Raw genomic sequence first — 27575 nt, 5'->3', positions numbered from 1 at the left:
AGGTCGCCATTGTGAAGAATTTTTTCATAGTATGATAACTTAGACGAGCTGCTTTGCAGCATCGTCAAAAATGAAACCTTATTCTTGTTTCAAACATTGATGTGATACAGACGAAAGTATTTCATAAATATATTATCAGATACATTAGGAATTTTGATTTACTGTGGTGTTTGGATGGGTTGTATGGTACAAGTTGATTGCTGTTTCCACAAGTCTGCAGAGGGGTAAGAGTATGATTTCGCACAATCGGTGCTCCACCAAAATTTGGATACCCACAAAGTAGGTATTTATTATATACCTTTACTCGCTAAAATCAACACTACAAGTCAACAGCCTTGTGAATCTTGTGAATAATGCATACATTCAGGAAACAAACGTCATATATTTAACGATCCATATATTAACATGCCAAGATGATGTGTACATTAATGACATTAAAGGGTATGCTTTTTCCAGCATTCATATACAACCAGAGTTCAACTGAGTTACTGAAATTTCATTTTCTTCTCGTTTTTTTTTTTTTTTTTTTTTAAAGAAGCCAGATTTGAGCCAGATTATCAATAGGTAAATGTATAATATATAAATATTTTGTACTTTTAACATTTGATTTGTTGTGTACTCCTTCAAGTCATTTTTCAAAACGGAGTGAAATTAAGGCACCGCAAACTTCAACAAATTTAACAAAACTATTGCCTAGCAATAAAATCCCCCACCATTGTCAGAAATTTCACCATTTTCAGAATATTTTTTGTTTGTTTCCATAGCAACCACAATTTTTGACATAGGAACAAAATGAAATTACGTGCATAATGTCCATATTGCCATCTATCCATGTTCCAAGTTTCTTGAAAAAATATTAGGAACTTTTAAAGTTATCGCAGGATCCAGAAAAAAACACTATTTTCAGCAATATTTCTAGTCTATTTGTTGCCATAGCAACCACAATTTTTGAGGTAGGAACAAAATGAAATGACGTGCATAATGTCCCGGTATTATACTAATTTATAGCCTCTTGACTAATGGTTTCTACATGTCGTATTTAGTCCCTTCCCATGTCGATGTTAGTCGTGATGGCGGATAGTTGGCCTGCCAGTGTTTTGTTGCATGCTGCTAAGACACGCCTGTTCAGCAAGTCGAGTTCCCCACCTTTAATGTACCAATATATCAATGAAAACTCTGCATTAACCCGTTCCCACTCAGAAGCAAAGTAAAAATGGCTGTGTGGAAACGGCATAAAACCAGAGCAGCCTGCAAGTAACTCACAGGCTGTTCAGGTTTTATGCTGTTTGGCACAGTGTGCTGCTCATCAGTATCTTGGGGTTGGAAATGAAGCCTTTAAAACTTTAATCTAGTAAGAAAGGTCTTTAATGAAATTTAACTTTCTAAGGGACTACAAATGCGTAAAAATACGTATCTCAAGTCGTAGAGGATTAAGAATGGTCATACCTGATGGGCAAAAAGTGAATCCAGTCCACTTGAAAATAAACTACCGCATTCAAAAATACTACTCCTAACAAAGTTTTTCCAGTTGTGGACCAGCAGGATGACAAAGAGAAATACGACAAAGGATTTAGGGGGGGGGGGGGGGAGTCTATTATGATCCAAAAATACCCAAAATGAAAGATTGAAAGAATATGCTAACAATATGGCCAGGGGAAGGTAGAGGTACTATGTAGCGTAGAATTTAGCGTACTCCCAAAGTTTTTTAGACTGAAATCACTCAGCCTAATGCATGTTATCCCCAAACACACACACCTCACACATTGACAGACTAAAAAGTATGCATGCAATACATGTAATTGCAGGAACATTGCACAGCTTTCACACGTGACTTACACATCCATCTGGCTTTGTCAGCTATGAACATAGGCAAACAACCCCGGAATAATGTGTCAATCATTGGGGATGTGAAAAAATGTCTTGCACATCTCCACTTCATGTTGATAACATATTTTAAGCTTCAATTTATTCGCTTCAGAATTGTGAAAGTACTAGTAGTTTATTCCACAAGCTTATGATGACAAAACAACCAAATAACAGATTGCTCCCTACATACAGAATAACAGATAACTGCACAATCATTGTTTAATATCTCAGGTGATGCTTAGAATAAATTGTTTTATTTGTGCAGAGTCTGATTTATTAGCATATAGCCTAATATTATTACACAAAGATAGGGCAGTAACCCGTATTCTGTTTATCATAGCTCTGTGTCCCCATTTTAAAAGAAATTATGAAATAAAATCGCTACATATATGACCCTGCATTTTTGCAGTAATGAAAATGATGTTTGACATGTTAACAATTATGTCACCAGCATTTACGCTAAATAATTGTAAAACATGTTCTTTACTGTTGTTTTGTTTTATTTTGTGTCTAAAATATCTTGGTATCAATGTGTTTGTTATGTTCAATCTGATTCTATTTTACCGAAACTGATGGCTTTCTAGTTTATTCCGAGTAATATGATCAACCTCCAAACATTAATTAACAACTTGTTTATGATATAATACAAGTAATGTGTCAGAGACACAATGCCCCCCCTTCTGCGCCGCTTTGAAGCCATATATTTGACCTTGAAGGATGACCTTGACCTTTCACCACTTAAAATGTGCAGCTCCATGAGATACAGATGCATTCCAAATATTAAGTTTCTATCTTCAATATTGCAAAACTTCTGACCAATGTTAAAGTTTTCCGACGGACTGAGAGACTGACTGACGGACAGACAGACGGAACGACAGTTAACAAGAGCACCGCATAACGGGTGCCACGCTCGGCTGCGAAAGTTTGTTTTTTTAGAGGTCACAGTGACCTTGACCTTTGACCTAGTGACCCAACAAGAGATGTGTTTGTCAGAAACACAATGCCCCCTACTGCGCCGCATTGAAATAAAATTTCTATTTATCATTTGGCAGGTATAGAAATCATCTCCCTTTAAAGGTTATTACTTCCCTTGAATTTTGTCCAATACAACCGGGATGGGGGATTGGTTGGGGGTGGGGAGGGTCTCACAGTCAATTATGACCATGTCAGACATCACTGACAACCAAGGCCTGTGGTTTAAAAGAGATCATAGCCAGAGTTGATCATGTACAGTGGAAACCCTCAAAACCGGATCCTCTTTATACCGGAATCCTCTATAAACCGGACAAATTGTCCAGTCTCATTTTTTCCCTATAATACCATGCGTAAAATATCTCCTCGAGACCTGAATCCCCTTAATTCCGAATACCGGTCATTCTTTGGATCAAAGTTCATTCCATACGTAATTGTACCCCTCTAAACCGCTCAGTGCCGGTTTATCCCACCTCAGACCTAGTGTCGAAAAGTTGTGAATAGCGGATTAAAGACGCATGAAATTAATAAAGGTGGTCGAAAATTTGTAAACTGTAAAAATCGCAAATTAATTTAAAGTTACTTGCCCTGTGATGTATTTATCGATCAATAGAGGTGATAATACTGATTATAATTACTGATAACAAAGATAGAGTTCTTTAGTGTGTTTTGTTGTTGATGTAGGAAGCCGTGTTAAATTTTAATAATCGTAATGCTATTATATTTTGTGTAGTTAAAAAAAATTCTAATTTAGTGTCATATAAAATGGTGATTTGCAGAGTTCTTGAAGCAGTTGCATTTAGATATTCATTTAGATTTTAAAATTGGTAATAAAGATAACTAAGACTAAAAATGTCCGAACCTCCTTCTAAGCTAAGACGCGTGGAATTGTCTCTAGAAGACAAAATCAAATTGATAAAAGAATCAGAGATGTTCCCTAAACCAACACTCAAGATTCTGTCAGAGAAATATAGGGAAGGAAAGTCGACGATCGGGTATATCATGCGAAAATAGTCTGCGTACATATCTCATTGGGAAAACTCTTCACCAAACAAAAGTCGGTTTAAAAATGAAATTAAATTTAGAAACATCAACAAACTTGTATGGGACTGGTTCTGTATTGTAAGGGCTAAGTCATTGCCGATCTCTGGTCCCCACAGGTATGTAATGAACATCAAAGAAATTATAATTATATCATTTAAAAAAAAAACTTTGACAAATCAATCGTTTGGGTTATAAATAATCAAAATAATAAATCTGTACAGTAACTGTGATAAGAACTTCAATTCTTGGTAAGGAAATATATAATATGAGATTTATAATTATATAAATTACTTCCCATGAAAATAATTGTCTGTAACAAATGTCTATTTTTAGTAGCAAATAATAAAAAGCCACTACCGTGACTGTAGATTCACCACTCAAAATGTGCAGCTCCATGAGATACACATGCATGGCAAATATATAAAGTGGCTATGTTCAATATTGAATAATTTTCTCCCTTTTTAAAGCTTATTACTTCCCTTAAATCTGTATTTTTTACCGTAGACCGTAAGGATGACCTTGACCTTTTACCACAATGTGTTTGTCAGAAACACAATGCCGCCTACTGCTCCGCTTTGATTTATTTAACAAAAATATATACGTGGGCAGGTCAGATAACTATGTCCATTTAAAGCTAATTGCTTATAACTTCCCTTGACTTTGTTTTTTCGACCCTAGACCTTGAAGGATGATGTTTACCTTGAAATTTTACCACTCAAAATGTGCAGCTCCATGAGATACACATGCATGCCAAATATCAAGGTGCTATCTTCAATATTTAAAAAGTTATGGCCAATGTTAAGGTTTTAGCACGACGCCTACGGCGGACAACGAGCTGACTATGACAATAGCTCGGGTTTTCTCCGAAAACAGCCTCGCTAAAAAACTATATGCCACCCTTCAGGGGCATAAAAATATTTTAGACAGGTACGGTATCAATTTGGTGGTATGATAAATAACAACTCCTAGTTGGGGTAAAACAATCTTAACCAAACTCTGACCAATAACAGGGCATCACTTGGCATACCTGAAGGGTCACAGACCACACCACCCGCCTCCTGCACGATAACAGCTGCTGCAGCGATGTCCCACACATGAATCCCGTGCTCAACATAGGCCTCGTGAGACCCGCGGGCTACATAGCACATGTTGATGGCTGCTGACCCGTAACATCGGATACTGAAATGAAGGTTTTGTGGAAAAAATACTCTTCATGAAGTGTGTAAGGAGGTTTTCGATGACATTGTGTAATCGTCATTTATACCTTTTCATTCCATAAACATTGATGAGTAGTATAATTGTAGTTTTCTAAATGAATATCTTTACTGTAAAATAGTGGTATATGAGATGTCAAATCTTAATCATAATGTAAATATATGTTAAAGTCATGTATACAATTATCATGGAAAAATGCTCTTTTCAAGATATAATTTAGACCTTATATTGACATTTCATGTTTCAAATACCCCCTTGCAGGAAGCTTTTTGATGAGAATATAGACATATAAATATCTAACAACTCATAAAGTTGTTATGCATGTTCTTCATCTTATTAACAATATTCATGACTCAATAATAGGTTAAAACCATAATTCAGTTTGTTACTTTTTTTCCGCAAAAAAATTCTCTTCAAAGAAAACTAACAAAAAAGAAAAGAGACAATGTGGAATGACTCCATAAAGTATGCAGCTCAAATTATACAAATTGTGCACAGTTGTTCTACCCCATGTTTGTCTATTCATGTTTTAAGTTTTTATCTTTAAGCTTATTACAGAAATGCTTTGGCCAAATACAAAATTGCCAATAAAAATGCAACTAGTGTTATCCTCTACTAAATAATCCCCAACATGAACCCGTCAATCTATCACAGATTACTCTGTGTTCCGCCCCTTCCCCCTACCCCCTCCCATACCCACGTATCCAACAACAAAGCAGGGTATACTGGAGTCATATTTGGTGTGTCTCTGTTCATATGTAAAATTGTTGTGTTTTGTTTGTCAGTATTCCTTATAACAATAGCCAAAACGCTAGATGTGTTATGGTAAAATAAATTTTACGAGATACAAAATACTCCTTTTTTATTTTTTGTGCCACAATATATTCCATGTAAATTTCCCGCATCGATTTTCAAACATTTACCAGCAAATGCAAGACTGGCTTCTGGCAGCGTCAGAAGAACGACGTTATTATGGGAACTACTATTGTACGAAATATTTGTTGATTTTGAGTGTTCATGGGCTTTTAACTGTGGGAAAACTACTTAAAGCTTTTAAAATAAGCTACTCATCCAGATGGACTACCAAATTATGAAATTGACTTGCCCGGACCTACATCAAACTCATCCCGAAGGAATGGGCCACCCTATACAAAATGTATTTCTTTTCCTGCAATGCAAACTTTCTTACCCATGGCAATGTCCAATGACAGACTTTATGTTGGCTATCTTAGTGTCCAGAATCTCTGGAACTCTTGAAGTGCCACCCTCCAGAATCACAACACTCCGGTTCAGTTCTGCAAGTATTATTAAACAAACGCATTGGCAGTGTATTCATGTTATGTTGTAATGACAAATATGTACAGAACAATACATGGTATAATTCTTTGGATGATGAAGACCAGCTATAAGCATCAGTTTAAAATGCAGACACAAATTGTCTACCAACCCATGTTCTTAGCATGGTTAATCATTTAGTTATCTGTATGTTAGCTTCAAGTATGTACAGACAAAATTTAAATGCAAACTAAATGTATCAAGCCCATGCCATTGTTCTGCTTTTACTTACATGCCGGGATAGCCCAACCAACATGCGGGGAATAAAAGCCCAAGCTAGATCCCTTGATTGCTATATGCAAAGTTAAATAATTGATGGTAAACCACTTGTTTGCTGTTTTTCAGTTTATTGTTGCAGTGACCTTGACCTTAACCCAAATGGCCTTAAAAACATAACCCAAGATAGGTCCTTATATAAGCTACCTACATTTCCAGTTAAATCTCTCCATCCAAAACAACATTTTTGAGCACAAACTGTCTATTTTTAGTAACACTGACCTTAATACAATTCCAAGCTAGTCACCATGCAAGCTTTCTATATCCAAAGTTTAATCAAGACTGGTCAATGAAAACTAAAGCTAGGAGACAAGAAACCACCTGTTTGGCTCCACAACCTGCACACCTGCCTGCTATATATACCCCAAACTAATAACCATATCAACTTTTTTTGAAAACCTTGTTATAAATTATTTCGCTATAAGTAATGTATGTATTCCAAAAATTATGTATGATGTTTTCACATTTTGATATTTTAATATCAAGTACAATTCAATTATATATTAATATTTTTTCCATCTAGGACATATCAATTTTTTCATTTGATATCAAAGAAGCACAATACCATTTAAGGTCACTTCAACTAGCAACTGGGAGATACAGGGGTCGTATTACAGTAGCATCTTAAGTTATATTTTATTCTTATCCTTAAATTGGGAAATTTTCTTAAGTGTTTCATTTCATATTGCAATAGATTGGCATCAAGATATATATTTAAATACCATCATAATGCCAATGTTATTTTAGGAACACCAAAAATAACATGTGTTTCCTTATTTAGTAAAGAAATACAAAACATTGTAATAATGAACTTAAGTGAAATTATTAAAGAAATGACTTAATATGTTTCTGGAATACCACCCCAGGGTTTGATTCCCACTGTGGGAGTGTTCTTGAGATCAAAGTACTTGTTCTACCCAGAAAACAGACTCGACATCTTTTCAATAAACCTTTGGCTTTCAATGCAATGCTACTAAAATAAATACGTTTAAACTAATACCATTTATGGTTGATACACTCAGCTTTGTCTCGTTGCAGAAAGCTCCATGCCCCTTCATTGCACTAAACGTCTCCTCTAGTATCGGAGCATGCACTATACCAAGCATGGGCTGAAATATGAAGACCAGTAGTTTTGTTGTTTTTGCTAAACCCTTACCCACTCAAAAGATGGGTGAGAATGGCTGTATGCAACCAGCATAAAGCCAAAACAGCCTGCGAGTAACTCGCAGTCTGTTCAGATGTTATGCTGTTCGCTGCTCATCAGTATGTAAGGGTTGGAACTGAAGCCTTTAAAACTGTTATCTATTCAGAAAGGTTGTTCAATTAGATTTTCTAATGGACTACAAACGAGTCAAAATGCATATCTGAGTGCTAAAAGGGTAAAAACAGCAGTTGGGTCCAGCACACCTACATTGTATGTACAGAATTACCTGTATGAGATTAGTAGATCATCCACTGACCACTGTACATATAACATAAACATTTACATGTATCAGTTTTTGTTCCAACAAAAATAATTTTTATTAGAACAGATTTATAACAATTTATTAAAAGCACCCTTGCAAATTGTATGGTTATCTCTGACAAAACTGGTCCTTAAAGTCTAAGTATAAAAAAACTTTCAAATATCGCAGTCAATTTACAAAAATTTCAATTTTACCAAATAAACGTTTCCTGTAGCTAAGGTATCGTATTTCTTGATTGTTATATTTTATTTTATTATACAGATATAACAAACAAGGCATGTCTAAAGTGCTATTTAACTGCTTCATAAGAAAAACATCATATGTCTGTCTATTTGAAAAAGTTTCATCCACGCTTGTATACCTTAATTGTAAAGTTGGTACCTGTTTGTTAATTGTCAGGCCAATGGAAATGCATGTATGTGGTACACTGTAAAAGGAAAACAAAAACAAAATTCATGGATGTGCACAGTTAAAATTAACACTGTGTTATCTTAAAATAAAAATAACTAAACATACATAACCAGTAAATTACATATTGTATTATCCTTTAACTAAATTCTTGGGTTTGACTTTTTAAAAACATGTACCCCGTATATGTTATTGTGGAAAGATTTTGGAATCTGTTTTTCATTTGCATGACACAAGAATAATATATGGGCTGGGCTCTGTGAAAAAGGGGTTTAATGCATGTGCGTAAATGTCATCTCAGATTAGCCTGTGCGGTCTGCACAGGCTAATCAGGGATGACACTTTCCCCTTATATGATATTTTATGTTTCAAGAAAGATTAGGCGGAAAGTGTCGTCCTGATTAGCTTGTGCGGGACAACACTTTACGCACATGGATTAAACAACCTTTTCACAAAGCACGGCTCATATATAATAACATACAGTTTGAAGCCTTAGTTCTGTAACTGCCAAGAATTGGTTTTTAAATTTTCAAAAGAAAATATTTCCCCTTTTACAGAGTGGCCTGCTTTAATATTTTAAATATTTAATATAATACGTAAATGATTTGGACCAATCCTATATGCCCAGCTTTATAAACCCCAATGGTTTCATTTCTCACAGAACAGATTATTGGTCTAGTTGCCTACATGTATAATAACAAGAGCTATGTTACCAATACCCCCTTACCATGTATATTAACAAGAGCTATGTTACCAATACCCCCTTACCATGTATATTAACAAGAGCTATGTTACCAATACCCCCTTACCACATGTATATTAACAAGAGCTATGTTACCAATACCCCCTTACCACATGTATATTAACAAGAGCTATGTTACCAACACCCACTTACCATGTATATTAACAAGAGCTATGTTACCAATACCCCCTTACCATGTATATTAACAAGAGCTATGTTACCAATACCCCCTTACCATGTATATTAACAAGAGCTATGTTACCAATACCCGCTGACCATGTATATTAACAAGAGCTATGTTACCAATACCCCCTGACCATGTATATTAACAAGAGCTATGTTACCAATACCCCCTTACCATGTATATTAACAAGAGCTATGTTACCAATACCCCCTTACCACATGTATATTAACAAGAGCTATGTTACCAATACCCCCTTACCACATGTATATTTACAAGAGCTATGTTACCAATACCCCCTTACCATGTATATTGACAAGAGCTATGTTACCAATACCCACTTACCATGTATATTAACAAGAGCTATGTTACCAATACCCCCTTACCATGTATATTAACAAGAGCTATGTTACCAATACCCCCTTACCATGTATATTAACAAGAGCTATGTTACCAATACCCCCTTACCATGTATATTAACAAGAGATATGTTACCAATACCCCTTTACCATGTATATTAACAAGAGCTATGTTACCAATACCCCCTTACCATGTATATTAACAAGAGCTATGTTACCAATACCCCCTTACCATGTATATTAACAAGAGCTATGTTACCAATACCCCCTTACCATGTATGTTAACAAGAGCTATGTTACCAATACCCCCTTACCATGTATATTAACAAGAGCTATGTTACCAATACCCCCTTGCCATGTATATTAACAAGAGCTATGTTACCAATACCCCCTTACCATGTGTATTAACAAGAGCTATGTTACCAATACCCCCTTACCATGTATATTAACAAGAGCTATGTTACCAATACCCCCTTACCATGTATATTAACAAGAGCTATGTTACCAATACCCCCTGACCATGTATATTAACAAGAGCTATGTTACCAATACCCCCTGACCATGTATATTAACAAGAGCTATGTTACCAATACCCCCTTACCATGTATATTAACAAGAGCTATGTTACCAATACCCCCTTACCACATGTATATTAACAAGAGCTATGTTACCAATACCCCCTTACCACATGTATATTTACAAGAGCTATGTTACCAATACCCCCTTACCATGTATATTGACAAGAGCTTTGTTACCAATACCCCCTTACCATGTATATTGACAAGAGCTATGTTACCAATACCCCCTTACCATGTATATTAACAAGAGCTATGTTACCAATACCCCCTTACCATGTATATTAACAAGAGCTATGTTACCAATACCCCCTTACCATGTATATTTACAAGAGCTATGTTACCAAAACCCCCTTACTATGTATATTAACAAGAGCTATGTTACCAATACCCCCTTACCATGTATATTAACCAGAGCTATGTTACCAATACCCCCTTACCATGTATATTAACAAGAGCTATGTTACCAATACCCCCTTACCATGTATATAAACAAGAGCTATGTTACCAATAACCCCTTACCATGTATATTAACAAGAGCTATGTTGCCAATACCCCCTTACCACATGTATATTAACAAGAGCTATGTTTCCAATACCCCCTTACCATGTATATTAACAAGAGTTATGTTACCAATACCCCCTTACCATGTATATTAACAAGAGCTATGTTACCAATACCCCCTTACCATGTATATTAACAAGACCTATGTTACCAATACCCCACTATGTATATTAACAAGAGCTATGTTACCAATACCCCCTTCCCACATGTATATTAAAAAGAGCTATGTTACCAACACCCCCTTACCACATGTATATTAACATGAGTTATGTTACCAATACCTCCTTATCATGTATATTCACAAGAGCTATGTTACCAATACCCCCTTACCATGTATATTCACAAGAGCTATGTTACCAATACCCCCTTACCACATGTATATTAACAAGAGCTATGTTACCAATACCCCCTTACCATGTATATTCACAAGAGCTATGTTACCAATACCCCCTTACCACATGTATATTAACAAGAGCTATGTTACCAATACCCCCTTACCACATGTATATTAGCAAGAGCTATGTTACCAATACCCCCTTACCATGTATATTTACAAGAGCTATGGTACCAATACCCCCTTACCATGTATATTAACAAGAGCTATGTTACCAATTCCCCCTTACCATGTATATAAACAAGAGCTTTGTTACCAATACCCCCTTACCATGTATATTAACAAGAGCTATGTTATCAATACCCCCTTACCACATGTATATTAACAAGAGCTATGTTACCAATACTCCCTTACCACATGTATATTAACAAGAGCTATGTTACCAATACCCCCTTACCATGTATATTAACAAGAGCTATGTTACCAATACCCCCTTACCATGTATATTAACAAGAGCTATGTTACCAATACCCCCTTACCATGTATATTAACAAGAGCTATGTTACCAATACCCCCCTTACCACATGTATATTAACAAGAGCTATGTTACCAATACCCCCCTTACCATGTATATTAGCAAGAGCTATGTTACCAATACCCCCTTACCATGTATATTAACAAGAGCTATGTTATCAATACCCCCTTACCATGTATATTAGCAAGAGCTATGTTATCAATACCCCCTTACCACATGTATATTAACAAGAGCTATGTTACCAATACCCCCTTACCATGTATATTAACAAGAGCAATGTTACCAATACCCCCTTACCATGTATATTAACAAGAGCTATGTTACCAATACCCCCTTACCATGTATATTAACAAGAGCTATGTTACCAATACCCCCTTACCACATGTATATTAACAAAAGCTATGTTACCAATACCCCCTTACCATGTTATTAACAAGAGCTATGTTACCAATACCCCCTTACCATGTATATTAACAAGAGCTATGTTACCAATACCCCCTTACCACATGTATATTAACAAGAGCTATGTTACCAATACCCCCTTACCATGCATATTAACAAGAGCTATGTTACCAATACCCCCTTACCATGTACATTAACAAAAGCTATGTTACCAATACCCCCTTACCACATGTATATTTACAAGAGCTATGTTACCAATACCCCCTTACCGTGTATATTAACAAGAGCTATGTTACCAATACCCCCTTACCATGTATATTAACAAGAGCTATGTTACCAATACCCCCTTACCATGTATATTAACAAGAGCTATGTTACCAATACCCCCTTACCATGTATATTAACAAGAGATATGTTACCAATACCCCCTTACCATGTATATTAACAAGAGCTATGTTACCAATACCCCCTTACCACATGTATATTAACAAGAGCTATGTTACCAATACACCCTTACCACATGTATATTTACAAGAGCTATGTTACCAATACCCCCTTACCATGTATATTGACAAGAGCTATGTTACAAATACCCACTTACCATGTATATTAACAAGAGCTATGTTACCAATACCCCCTTACCATGAATATTAACAAGAGCTATGTTACCAATACCCCCTTACCATGTATATTAACCAGAGCTATGTTACCAATACCCCCTTACCATGTATATTAACAAGAGCTATGTTACCAATACCCCCTTACCATGTATATAAACAAGAGCTATGTTACCAATAACCCCTTACCATGTATATTAACAAGAGCTATGTTGCCAATACCCCCTTACCACATGTATATTAACAAGAGCTATGTTACCAATACCCCCTTACCATGTATATTAACAAGAGTTATGTTACCAATACCCCCTTACCATGTATATTAACAAGAGCTATGTTACCAATACCCCCTTACCATGTATATTAACAAGACCTATGTTACCAATACCCCACTATGTATATTAACAAGAGCTATGTTACCAATACCCCCTTCCCACATGTATATTAAAAAGAGCTATGTTACCAACACCCCCTTACCACATGTATATTAACATGAGTTATGTTACCAATACCCCCTTACCATGTATATTCACAAGAGCTATGTTACCAATACCCCCTTACCATGTATATTCACAAGAGCTATGTTACCAATACCCCCTTACCACATGTATATTAACAAGAGCTATGTTACCAATACCCCCTTACCATGTATATTCACAAGAGCTATGTTACCAATACCCCCTTACCACATGTATATTAACAAGAGCTATGTTACCAATACCCCCTTACCACATGTATATTAGCAAGAGCTATGTTACCAATACCCCCTTACCATGTATATTTACAAGAGCTATGGTACCAATACCCCCTTACCATGTATATTAACAAGAGCTATGTTACCAATTCCCCCTTACCATGTATATAAACAAGAGCTTTGTTACCAATACCCCCTTACCATGTATATTAACAAGAGCTATGTTATCAATACCCCCTTACCACATGTATATTAACAAGAGCTATGTTACCAATACTCCCTTACCACATGTATATTAACAAGAGCTATGTTACCAATACCCCCTTACCATGTATATTAACAAGAGCTATGTTACCAATACCCCCTTACCATGTATATTAACAAGAGCTATGTTACCAATACCCCCTTACCATGTATATTAACAAGAGCTATGTTACCAATACCCCCTTACCACATGTATATTAACAAGAGCTATGTTACCAATACCCCCTTACCATGTATATTAGCAAGAGCTATGTTACCAATACCCCCTTACCATGTATATTAACAAGAGCTATGTTATCAATACCCCCTTACCATGTATATTAGCAAGAGCTATGTTATCAATACCCCCTTACCACATGTATATTAACAAGAGCTATGTTACCAATACCCCCTTACCATGTATATTAACAAGAGCAATGTTACCAATACCCCCTTACCATGTATATTAACAAGAGCTATGTTACCAATACCCCCTTACCATGTATATTAACAAGAGCTATGTTACCAATACCCCCTTACCACATGTATATTAACAAAAGCTATGTTACCAATACCCCCTTACCATGTTATTAACAAGAGCTATGTTACCAATACCCCCTTACCATGTATATTAACAAGAGCTATGTTACCAATACCCCCTTACCACATGTATATTAACAAGAGCTATGTTACCAATACCCCCTTACCATGCATATTAACAAGAGCTATGTTACCAATACCCCCTTACCATGTACATTAACAAAAGCTATGTTACCAATACCCCCCTTACCACATGTATATTTACAAGAGCTATGTTACCAATACCCCCTTACCGTGTATATTAACAAGAGCTATGTTACCAATACCCCCTTACCATGTATATTAACAAGAGCTATGTTACCAATACCCCCTTACCATGTATATTAACAAGAGCTATGTTACCAATACCCCCTTACCATGTATATTAACAAGAGATATGTTACCAATACCCCCCTTACCATGTATATTAACAAGAGCTATGTTACCAATACCCCCTTACCACATGTATATTAACAAGAGCTATGTTACCAATACACCCTTACCACATGTATATTTACAAGAGCTATGTTACCAATACCCCCTTACCATGTATATTGACAAGAGCTATGTTACAAATACCCACTTACCATGTATATTAACAAGAGCTATGTTACCAATACCCCCTTACCATGAATATTAACAAGAGCTATGTTACCAATACCCCCTTACCATGTATATTAACAAGAGCTATGTTACCAATACCCCCTTACCATGTATATTAACAAGAGCTATGTTACCAATACCCCCTTACCATGTATATTAACAAGAGCTATGTTACCAATACCCCCCTTACCATGTATATTAACAATAGCTATGTTACCAATACCCCCTTACCATGTATATTAACAAGAGCTATGTTACCAATACCCCCTTACCATGTATGTTAACAAGAGCTATGTTACCAATACCCCCTTACCATGTATATTAACAAGAGCTATGTTACCAATACCCCCTTGCCATGTATATTAACAAGAGCTATGTTACCAATACCCCCTTACCATGTATATTAACAAGAGCTATGTTACCAATACCCCCTTACCATGTATATTAACAAGAGCTATGTTACCAATACTCCCTGACCATGTATATTAACAAGAGCTATGTTACCAATACCCCCTTACCATGTATATTAACAAGAGCTATGTTACCAATACCCCCTTACCACATGTATATTAACAAGAGCTATGTTATAAATACCCCCTTACCACATGTATATTTACAAGAGCTATGTTACCTTATACCCCCTTACCATGTATATTGACAAGAGCTATGTTACCAATACCCCCTTACCATGTATATTGACAAGAGCTATGTTACCAATACCCCCTTACCATGTATATTAACAAGAGCTATGTTACCAATACCCCCTTACCGTGTATATTAACAAGAGCTATGTTACCAATACCCCCTTACCATGTATATCAACAAGAGCTATGTTGCCAATACCCCCTTACCATGTATATTAACAAGAGCTATGTTACCAATACCCCCTTACCATGTATATTAACAAGAGATATGTTACCAATACCCCCTTACCATGTATATTAACAAGAGCTATGTTACCAATACCCCCTTACCATGTATATAAACAAGAGCTATGTTACCAATAACCCCTTACCATGTATTTTAACAAGAGCTATGTTACCAATACCCCCTTACCACATGTATATTAACAAGAGCTATGTTACCAATACCCCCTTACCATGTATATTAACAAGAGATATGTTACCAATACCCCCTTACCATGTATATTAACAAGAGCTATGTTACCAATACCCCCTTACCATGTATATTAACAAGACCTATGTTACCAATACCCCCTTACCATGTATATTAACAAGAGCTATGTTACCAATACCCCCTTCCAACATGTATATTAACAAGAGCTATGTTACCAACACCCCCTTACAACATGTATATTAACGAGAGTTATGTTACCAATACCCCCTTACCATGTATATTCACAAGAGCTATGTTACCAATACCCCCTAACCATGTATATTCACAAGAGCTATGTTACCAATACCCCCTTACCACATGTATATTAACAAGAGCTATGTTACCAATACCCCCTTACCATGTATATTCACAAGAGCTATGTTACCAATAACCCCTTACCATGTATATTAACAAGAGCTATGTTACCAATACCCCCTTACCACATGTATATTAACAAGAGCTATGTTACCAATACCACCTTACCATGTATATTAACAAGAGTTATGTTACCAATACCCCCTTACCATGTATATTAACAAGAGCTATGTTACCAATACCCCCTTACCATGTATATTAACAAGACCTATGTTACCAATACCCCCTTACCATGTATATTAACAAGAGCTATGTTACCAATACCCCCTTCCCACATGTATATTAACAAGAGCTATGTTACCAACACCCCCTTACCACATGTATATTAACAAGAGTTATGTTACCAATACCCCCTTACCATGTATATTCACAAGAGCTATGTTACCAATACCCCCTTACCACATGTATATTAACAAGAGCTATGTTACCAATACCCCCTTACCACATGTATATTAGCAAGAGCTATATTACCAATACCCCCTTACCATGTATATTTACAAGAGCTATGGTACCAATACCCCCTTACCATGTATATTAACAAGAGCTATGTTACCAATTCCCCCTTACCATGTATATTAACAAGAGCTTTGTTACCAATACCCCCTTACCATGTTTATTAACAAGAGCTATGTTATCAATACCCCCTTACCACATGTATATTAACAAGAGCTATGTTACCAATACTCCCTTACCACATGTATATTAACAAGAGCTATGTTACCAATACCCCTTTACCATGTATATTAACAAGAGCTATGTTACCAATACCCCCTTACCATGTATATTAACAAGAGCTATGTTACCAATACCCCCTTACCATGTATATTAACAAGAGCTATGTTACCAATACCCCCTTACCACATGTATATTAACAAGAGCTATGTTACCAATACCCCCTTACCATGTATATTAGCAAGAGCTATGTTACCAATACCCCCTTACCATGTATATTAACAAGAGCTATGTTATCAATACCCCCTTACCATGTATATTAGCAAGAGCTATGTTATCAATACCCCATACCACATGTATATTAACAAGAGCTATGTTACCAATACCCCCTTACCATGTATATTAACAAGAGCTATGTTACCAATACCCCCTTACCACATGTATATTAACAAGAGCTATGTTACCAATACCCCCTTACCATGTATATTAACAAGAGCTATGTTACCAATACCCCCTTACCATGTATATTAACAAGAGCTATGTTACCAATACCCCCTTACCACATGTGTATTAACAAGAGCTATGTTACCAATACCCCCTTACCATGTATATTAACAAGAGCTATGTTACCAATACCCCCTTACCATGTATATTAACAAGAGCTATGTTACCAATACCCCCTTACCACATGTATATTTACAAGAGCTATGTTACCAATACCCCCTTACCATGTATATTGACAAGAGCTATGTTACCAATACCCCCTTACCATGTATATTGACAAGAGCTATGTTACCAATACCCCCTTACCATGTATATTAACAAGAGCTATGTTACCAATACCCCCTTACCATGTATATTAACAAGAGCTATGTTACCAATACCCCCTTACCATGTATATTAACAAGAGCTATGTTACCAATACCCCCTTACCATGTATATTAACAAGAGCTATGTTACCAATACCCCCTTACCATGTATATTAACAAGAGATATGTTACCAATACCCCCTTACCATGTATATTAACAAGCGCTATGTTACCAATACCCCCTTACCATGTATATAAACAAGAGCTATGTTACCAATAACCCCTTACCATGTATATTAACAAGAGCTATGTTACCAATACCCCCTTACCACATGTATATTAACAAGAGCTATGTTACCAATACCCCCTTACCATGTATATTAACAAGAGTTATGTTACCAATATCCCCTTACCATGTATATTAACAAGAGCTATGTTACCAATACCCCCTTACCATGTATATTAACAAGACCTATGTTACCAATACCCCCTTACCATGTATATTAACAAGAGCTATGTTACCAATACCCCCTTCCCACATGTATATTAACAAGAGCTATGTTACCAACACCCCCTTACCACATGTATATTAACAAGAGTTATGTTACCAATACCCCCTTACCATGTATATTCACAAGAGCTATGTTACCAATACCCCCTTACCATGTATATTCACAAGAGCTATGTTACCAATACCCCCTTACCACATGTATATTAACAAGAGCTATGTTACCAATACCCCCTTACCATGTATATTCACAAGAGCTATGTTACCAATACCCCCTTACCACATGTATATTAACAAGAGCTATGTTACCAATACTCCCTTACCACATGTATATTAGCAAGAGCTATGTTACCAATACCCCCCTACCATGTATATTTACAAGAGCTATGGTACCAATACCCCCTTACCATGTATATTAACAAGAGCTATGTTACCAATTCCCCCTTACCATGTATATTAACAAGAGCTTTGTTACCAATACCCCCTTACCATGTATATTAACAAGAGCTATGTTATCAATACCCCCTTACCACATGTATATTAACAAGAGCTATGTTACCAATACTCCCTTACCACATGTATATTAACAAGAGCTATGTTATCAATACCCCCTTACCACATGTATATTAACAAGAGCTATGTTACCAATACTCCCTTACCACATGTATATTAACAAGAGCTATGTTACCAATACCCCCTTACCATGTATATTAACAAGAGCTATGTTACCAATACCCCCGTACCATGTATATTAACAAGAGCTATGTTACCAATAACCCCTTACCATGTATATTAACAAGAGCTATGTTACTAATACCCCCTTACCATGTATATTAACAAGAGCTATGTTATCAATACCCCCTTACCATGTATATTAGCAAGAGCTATGTTATCAATACCCCCTTACCACATGTATATTAACAAGAGCTATGTTACCAATACCCCCTTACCATGTATATTAACAAGAGCTATGTTACCAATACCCCCTTACCACATGTATATTAACAAGAGCTATGTTACCAATACCCCCTTACCATGTATATTAACAAGAGCTATGTTACCAATACCCCCTTACCATGTATATTAACAAGAGCTATGTTACCAATACCCCCTTACCACATGTGTATTAACAAGAGCTATGTTACCAATACCCCCTTACCATGTATATTAACAAGAGCTATGTTACCAATACCCCCTTACCATGTATATCTTAACAAGAGCTATGTTACCAATACCCCCTTACCACATGTATATTAACAAGAGCTATGTTACCAATACCCCCTTACCATGTATATTAACAAGAGCTATGTTACCAATACCCCCTTACCATGTATATTAACAAGAGCTATGTTACCAATACCCCCTTACCACATGTATATTAACAAGAGCTATGTTACCAATACCCCCTTACCGTGTATATTAACAAGAGCTACGTTACCAATACCCCCTTACCATGTATATTAACAAGAGCTATGTTACCAATACCCCCTTACCATGTATATTAACAAGAGCTATGTTATCAATACCCCCTTACCATGTATATTAGCAAGAGCTATGTTATCAATACCCCCTTACCACATGTATATTAACAAGAGCTATGTTACTCATACCCCCTTACCATGTATATTAACAAGAGTTATGATACCAATACCCCCTTACCATGTATATTAACAAGAGCTATGTTACCAATACCCCCTTACCATTTTGTCAGCTATGTTCAAAGGCTTATAACTCAGGAATATGTCGATCAGTTGACATGAAAAAAGATTCTTGCACATCTTCACTTAGTGGTAATATTAAATGTTTTTAGTTTGCAGTTTCCCTTTCTTAAATGTTTAACACAAGTTTGAGAAATGTACATGAAATGCACAAAGTTATACAAATTGTAAACAAACTGACCATCAAATGTTACTCCAATATATCCCTTTTCAAAATTTGCTTGAAGGGGTATAATCAATTCCATGTGATTTAATTTTAATACATTAATAATAACAAATCAATAATTTAAGTTTACATCAACAACAAGATATGTTTTACCAACCCACTATGTCCTATAAAATTAATAGCTACAATAGATAAATGTTTCCATAATGGAGGATTTACATTTACAACAACAAGAAGATATGTTTTACTTACCCATGAACAAAGTTGGTGGTGCCATCTACAGGGTCAACTATCCAGGTGGGTTCGTCTGTGAGCTCACAATGGCCACTTGCTGACACCGTCTCCTCACCAATGCACCTGGTATTGCAAGTAGTAAGTACACTATTGCATGTAACAATCAACTATCGCAGGTAATAAATCAATTATTGCATGAAATAGTCCACTACTTGCATGAAATAGTCTACAACTTGCAAGTAATAAGTCCAATATTGCATGTAAAAGTCCATTATTGCAAGTAATTAATCGATTATAATATGAAATAGGTAGTCCACTACTCGCAGGTAATAAGTCAACAATTACATGTATTAGTCCACTGCTTGCAAGTAATAAGTCCACAACTGCATGCAATAGTCACTATTGCAATTAACTAATCCACAATTGCATTAATTGTCCACTACTTGCAAGAAATAATTCCATTATTTGGACGCAACAGACGCAATAAATATTGATATTGATTAGAGACCTTACTTATGGGTTGGGTACTTTTCCTTGATTCTTCCAAATATCAAGTCCTCGACAGCTTTATCGGTCTCCGTAACGAGATCAGCAAAGTTCTCTTTTACTAATATATTCTTGTTCTTGTAAAAATCTGTTTTCACTCTCTGAAATGAAACCAAAGTATTTCAAGGAAGTGGATGTGTCCATCAAAAATACGTTCCAAAAACTTGCTCAGTGCAAAAGAAACAATCTTATGTTAGCACCCCCTGCAGATTCTTATCTTATCAGTGAGTTCATCTCCGCTGAAAATCTATATTTTCATATTCCATTTACATAAAATTTTGTTTCATTAGCAAATGATTACGTTTAGGAAAAAAATTATCAGGCATTTACGGCACATTAACAACAATACATAGACATAATTTTATGTCATTATGTAAATCAAAGAGTGGTACCTTTCCAGCTTCATTTGCCATTTCCTTTGCAAATCCGAAATATTCTTCAATGTTGTGTGCCATGCTGAAGAAGTGACTTCTTGTTCTTATGTGGTAACTGTACAATACATGAAAGATAAAACATTGAGATTAAATATCTATGGAAGCATCTTTGTTAAACAGTCAATATAATTATTTGTATTATTACCGGTAATTAAATATTTATTTTTGCATTCCATTATCTTAGTTTGGAGAGTATAACCTTATCACTGGTAAGTTTCTCCTCATTACAAGATACAATGTCCCTATGTCCCATTCAAAGACATTAAGTATCTCCTAGTGAATAGAGCCTATAGAGACTATTTATCAAGTCCTATTTAGAAGACACTAATTTCTGATTAAAATTGACTTTGGTATATCCTTATCAAGGGGTGTAATGTTCTAGTAAGGACTAGACATCTCCAAAGAAAAAGGAAAAAGTTACAATCTCCTAATTAGCATCTTGTTAGTGTTAGCATTTCCTTATACCAATAGAGTGGAATAAAAAAAGGATTGTATCACATACTACTTTGTCCATATAGACGGACTCCCAGAGCCTTTGATAATTTTTGCTATGACAGCTCTCGATACTTTGGGTTATAAAGCTGAGAGTTGAATCATTGCAACTACCGGTAACCAAAAATATGATTATTGTAGATAAATGAATGATTTACTGTGGATACAGCCATACATTTCCTGTATATTTTGTATCCTAAGACGTTTATATATTGATTTCAAGAGCACCTAAGAGGCATAATTTGTGCACAGGATACATTTTCTAAATCTAAATAGTCTCCCAAAACGATTAGATCTCCACCGAACCAGTGCCCTTAAACACTGTACATATTACACGTACGAAATAATGCTGTCCGAATCGCATGCATCTTTCAATAATCTTTCGATTACTTCTATTGTTTGACGATGAACTATAAAACAACACTCACAAACGCCAACATGGTTTAAGTGCTTTTGGTTTTTAAACAAGCATACGACATCAACGTATAAATACGTACCGGTAAACAGGTAGATATTCGATGTTGATGTATCGATCATCAGTGCGGAACTTCAAAATTGGATAAATTTATTTCCAAAAATAGGGACGTCTAGTACATTGTATATTTATTTCTATATTTAGAATATTTCTTGCAGAAATTCCTTTAAGCAAACAGCGCAGACTGCGTCTCATCTAGGTCTTCGCTGTTTGCCAATGCCTTTTTTCTAGACGCTAGGCATATATGGTTAAGTGTAAGGAAAAATTTGCTGACAATATTTCCCATATAAAAAGAAGCTCAATTTTGTCAACAAGAGCCGTACTAGTAGCGCTATGTCTCAGTTATACTGAATACATCAGATCTATTTATAGGCAGTTATACTTTTTATTTAACAGCTTATTGTGAAGTCTTTTCTTTGGGAAAATAATGTTAATTTTGAAAGTGACACTTAATGCGAAGCTCACTCATATTCTGCGATTATAAGTTGTTCTTCAAGTGACAATTATATTTAAGTATTGAACAATACGTTTTACAATATTTATAAAATCGCAAATTTCGTATCTAGTTCAACATGTACGGGTAAATGCATTTTCACAATTCAACTGTTTAAAATGTTGTTGTTGGCCGTTTAAATTCATATGCTTTCGTTGTTGATTAGAATGTACTATGTCGGCAACGTGTCGAGTCCCATGTCAATAATGCATTCTGTACGGTTATACGATCACTGATATGTTATAGTCTCCTGGAATTGTATGATGCTTACATTTGATTGCTTGCTTTCAAGAGGTACATTGATCTTTGAGCGTGGCACACTTTGAATAATAACTGTCAAGTAACTGAAAATTTATTGATGAATGACGAAGTGATATGATACGCTAATGTCACATAAACGTACTGTAAATAACGGGTGTGACTTTTGCCTTTGTTCAGAAAAACAGACATTACGTGCAACGTGTCCTCATGAAATGGTTAACATGGTGTAAGTCTTGCTGATCGTTTTAACATCGCCGTTCAAATAATTGAGTTTGCGTCCCCATAGCTGAATTGAAAGGCGTTTTAGATGCCAACTAGTAGATTATTATTGCTTATGTAAATATTTAAATGTCGGATATTATTCATTGAACATTAATTGTATTATAACACGTCGGTACACGAAGAAAATCGCAAATCATACCGGCGCAAAACGTGGACAACAACGGAATCGCGTTGTCTGCCAGAGCATATGAGTGCATTGGACACATACTATCTAATCCAGATCCTGTTCCCATGCTCCGAAGTAGATGCGCGGCTAGAGGAACTACTGAAGCTCCTTCGCTTATTAATATTTGCAAAGTATACAAGACCTTCAACATGCACGGAAGCGAGGGTGATAGTGGATTGTAACTGTCGCCCTGTGACAATTTCCTCGCTGACGAGACCGCTTTGGAACTGGAATACGCGATTGAACAGTGTACTCTGGTCGCCGGAAATTATCTCTTCAATTTCTTCCTAATTGCAAGACCAACTATCGACATATATGGAGCTCCTTCCACGAAAATTCCAAGACCCGTTTTTAACGTACTGGTGAAGATAATACAGTCGAGAGTATGTGTGAACTCATCATCATCATCATCATCATCATCATCATCATCATCATCACCACCACCACCACCACCACCATCATCATCACCATCATCATCATCATCATCATCATCATCATCATCATCATCATCATCATCACCATCATCATCATCATCATCACCATCATCATCTTCTTCTTCTTCTTCTTCTTCATTATCATCATCATCATCTTTATAAGTATTTCGGGAGCATGCTGGTAATAAACGATTTTGCTCATAAAGTTATCAAAAAATGTATACAAAAACTTGCTAAGAAGAACCATGTAGATCTGCCAACTGTAAACGAGGTGTTTTGAATCATCCCTTTTTCGTGTTCGCAGTTTTGTAATTGCTTGATAATGAACTCATTCCGTGTATAGTACAGCGTCGTGACGTCGCAATCTGAGTGACATAATATACTACGTACGTCAAAAAGCGACATAGAAACAGCGTCATTTTAGCACAAGCTATCGAACGAGCAACACGCATTTTAAAGCTGTCTTACAAAATGGTTTTACACACTCCGTTTCCCTACAAAGGAAACATCACCATTAATCCATTTGGATGCACCGGCTATTCTAACGCTGGCCCAGTTCAGAGAGACGGATTTTCTGTTCCTTGGCCTAAAAGCGACGGACAGAGTCATGTCAAGAAAACGTGGGAAACCTTCTTTCAACAGAAACTGAGATTCCCAGAAAAGAAAAGGTATTTGCCAATTGGAGTTCGTGCTGAGTTGGTCGCAAGGGGTTTGTTAAACCCAGAGAAAACAACCACAATGGAAGCTGATCACAGACCAAATGAAACAAATGCTCCTAATCAAAGCGAAAAAGTGATGAACAAAACAGCTCTTAGAGCAATAAAAAGCGACAATTTGAAGCACATGAATGTCACTGTTGAAAAAGAGATCGACAAGAGAAACAATCACGAAGCACCAAACAATGATTCCGAACTAAAACATGCAGACAATTTTGTAGAGTACGCTCACAAACAGCTAAAAGAGCTGGATGAATTCCTAAAAACAGTTGATGCGATTCTTACAGAGAACAAAGCGACTCCAATAGTGTACAAAGACATTCCAGTTGACGCATTGATTAATGAGATCGATGAAGTTCTTAAAAAGAATGACATTCACTCATTGGATGATGGTGTCAATGATGCTAGATTTGCAAAAACCGCAACGCAAATTAATGCTAATGTTTGTGATATGTTCCAATCAGCCAGTCAAGCAAAGATAACCTTCTCAGACGAGGCATCTCAAGCTAAAGATCTTCTTGAAGATATCGTTGAAAGTTCCAGCTGCGAATCATTTGATTCTACAGACAGCAATAACAGTAACTCTGGCTACAGTACAGTTCAAACCATAAGAAAACGAGATGTAACGGATCTAAGCTTTTCTGATTATCGTGAAAAGAAGAAGTTCGCATATGAACGAATTACATTTGACGTTGATAAGAAAAATTCACCTGCAATCATTTTATTGGAAACAAACTGCACAAGTCAACAGCGAGTTAGACTTACTACAAAGCGAGCAGCTACAAAGGGCGAGACAACTCTTCAAAGCGAGACAACTCCGCCAAAGAAACGTAAATTCTCTTTCCAGCCTGTTTCCTTCCCGTAAAAACGTCCACTTTAATGAATCATTAAACTTTTAAATGCGCTTCCGAAATTTCAGAATTAATTTAACGCTTAAATGGTGAAAAAAATGCAGCTCAAAATGAAAGACTGAAAAAGAAAAAAAAACCTATCGTGGGGAAATCTGTCCACTGTGTCACGTGACTCAGTGGGCCACCACCTGATGAGGCCCGCGGAGGGGTCGAAATAGGTTTAAACATTCAAACGGGACGAATAGCTGGGCATCTGCTTATCGGTCTGATATCCGGATGGTTAAAAAGCATCACCATACCCGATTGAATTAAAATGGTCTTATTGTATGAACCCCTTAATTATTTCGTTTACCAGTTGTTGTTTTTTAAATTTGATTCCTTTTTTTATCTTTACATTTTGAAAGTGAAGCATTTAATAAGTTAAGAATCTACTGAAAGTGAATTTTTAGAAAATTTATGAAAAAAAATGTTATGAAAGAAAACGCTTGTCAACTGATACATTTAAAACAACTGGTAATGTTTGCTCTGCAACATCGTTTTACTTAAATTTAGCGCAGAAATGATTTAAATATTTCAAACGATCTTGTATATTTATATTCATTAACGGATTCATTTGTTTTTTCATCTCTCATTTATTAATTGTGTCATTGCTTTAATCTACCTCCTCCTCATCATCATCTTGATCATCATCAGCAGCAGCATAATCATCATCAACATATTCATCATCATAAATAGTTTATGTCAAAATATTTTTATAATAACAATGCACTGCAGTCTGAACTGCATTTGTTTAGGCTTCACTATGGTTTGTAACGCATGGGAAAAAATTGAAAGCCTTATCATTGCCTACACGATTACTTTCACAAATTATAACACATACAACTGTTTAGTGTATTTTTATAAATAAAACCTGTTCAAACTGTGTTTTTATTTTGCTTGGTTTAAAGTAACGGTGTCAAACGCTGACTGGTCACCTTTAATCATTGATAACCTAATGCTTACATGAAGATGCAGACAACTGTCCTTTTACTGGTCCGCATAGTGGAATGCTAGTATATAAAAGTGCAGAAATGAGACTTGAGCTTCTGGAAAGTTTTGTCGTATGATAGAAAGGCTATACACTAGCAAATTCGGCAGTGAACACGTTTCATTTCGACTGTTAGTTGCAGTTGATTTTGTTTTATAACAATTTGCATTGGTGGTGTTACTAACAGCTTCGCATTTAATGATGATGATGATGTTGATGATGATGAGGAGGAAGAGGAGGAGGAGGAGGATAAGCATGTCTAGTTCGCATATTGAGCAAATGAATTGAGTCTAGTTCTGGGAAAACGGGGTTTAATGCATGCGCGTACAATATCGCCCTTGTCCGCACAGGCTAATCAGATACGACTTTTCTGCCTAAACTGTATTTAAAGCGGGTATATACGATTTTTTATATGTGTTTAATTGTAATATATTGATAAAATATGTTACAATAACACAAAATAGGCAAGAAAAATTATACATTAAAGCCGAATTTCATAAAATGCAGCAAAGACAAATTAGCGCCCCGAGCCGATACTGACGTACATATTTTCCTACAATAACCGAAGCATTCGTCTTTGTATTAGGACCGGAGATAGTGTTCGTGTGTCGTATGAATAGATATCGTTGCAGGAATTCAAATAAACCGTAAAATTAAGTTTAGATGCACATCGTACATGTATGGTATACATGCTGGCGAATTCGGCTGTACAGCCGTTTTCAATTTCAGAATTAAATATCTGGCTTATTTCGCATTTTCGACACATGTTCTTTTTAACTTTTCTTTTAAT

General features: G+C 36.0%; 1 protein-coding gene across 2 annotated transcripts in view; it reads right to left on the bottom strand.

Annotated features, from left to right (window-relative positions):
- Window positions 1-999: 999 nt before the first annotated feature.
- Window positions 1000-27575, bottom strand: part of LOC127845873 (inositol monophosphatase 1-like) — a 35212-nt gene continuing 8636 nt past the window's right edge. Inside the window, exons 1-9 of one of the 2 annotated variants that reach the window (XM_052377048.1) lie at window positions 24453-24471; window positions 21547-21643; window positions 21122-21255; window positions 20627-20731; window positions 8556-8601; window positions 7709-7817; window positions 6287-6392; window positions 4910-5061; window positions 1000-1146 (exon numbers count right to left, since the gene is read on the bottom strand). In XM_052377048.1, the coding sequence (XP_052233008.1) occupies window positions 1040-1146; window positions 4910-5061; window positions 6287-6392; window positions 7709-7817; window positions 8556-8601; window positions 20627-20731; window positions 21122-21255; window positions 21547-21609 (822 nt within the window). In that variant the 5' untranslated portion in view covers window positions 21610-21643; window positions 24453-24471 and the 3' untranslated portion in view covers window positions 1000-1039. Of the gene's footprint in view, window positions 1147-4909; window positions 5062-6286; window positions 6393-7708; window positions 7818-8555; window positions 8602-20626; window positions 20732-21121; window positions 21256-21546; window positions 21644-24452; window positions 24472-27575 lie in introns of those variants that run through there. The other variant, XM_052377047.1, reaches the window with a different exon arrangement.

The sequence above is a fragment of the Dreissena polymorpha genome, chromosome 9 (assembly GCF_020536995.1).
Source record: "Dreissena polymorpha isolate Duluth1 chromosome 9, UMN_Dpol_1.0, whole genome shotgun sequence".
Classification (NCBI taxonomy): Eukaryota; Metazoa; Mollusca; class Bivalvia; order Myida; family Dreissenidae; genus Dreissena; species Dreissena polymorpha.
The sequence above is the reverse complement of the archived record's forward strand: the minus strand, read 5'-3'. Positions and strand labels throughout refer to the sequence as shown.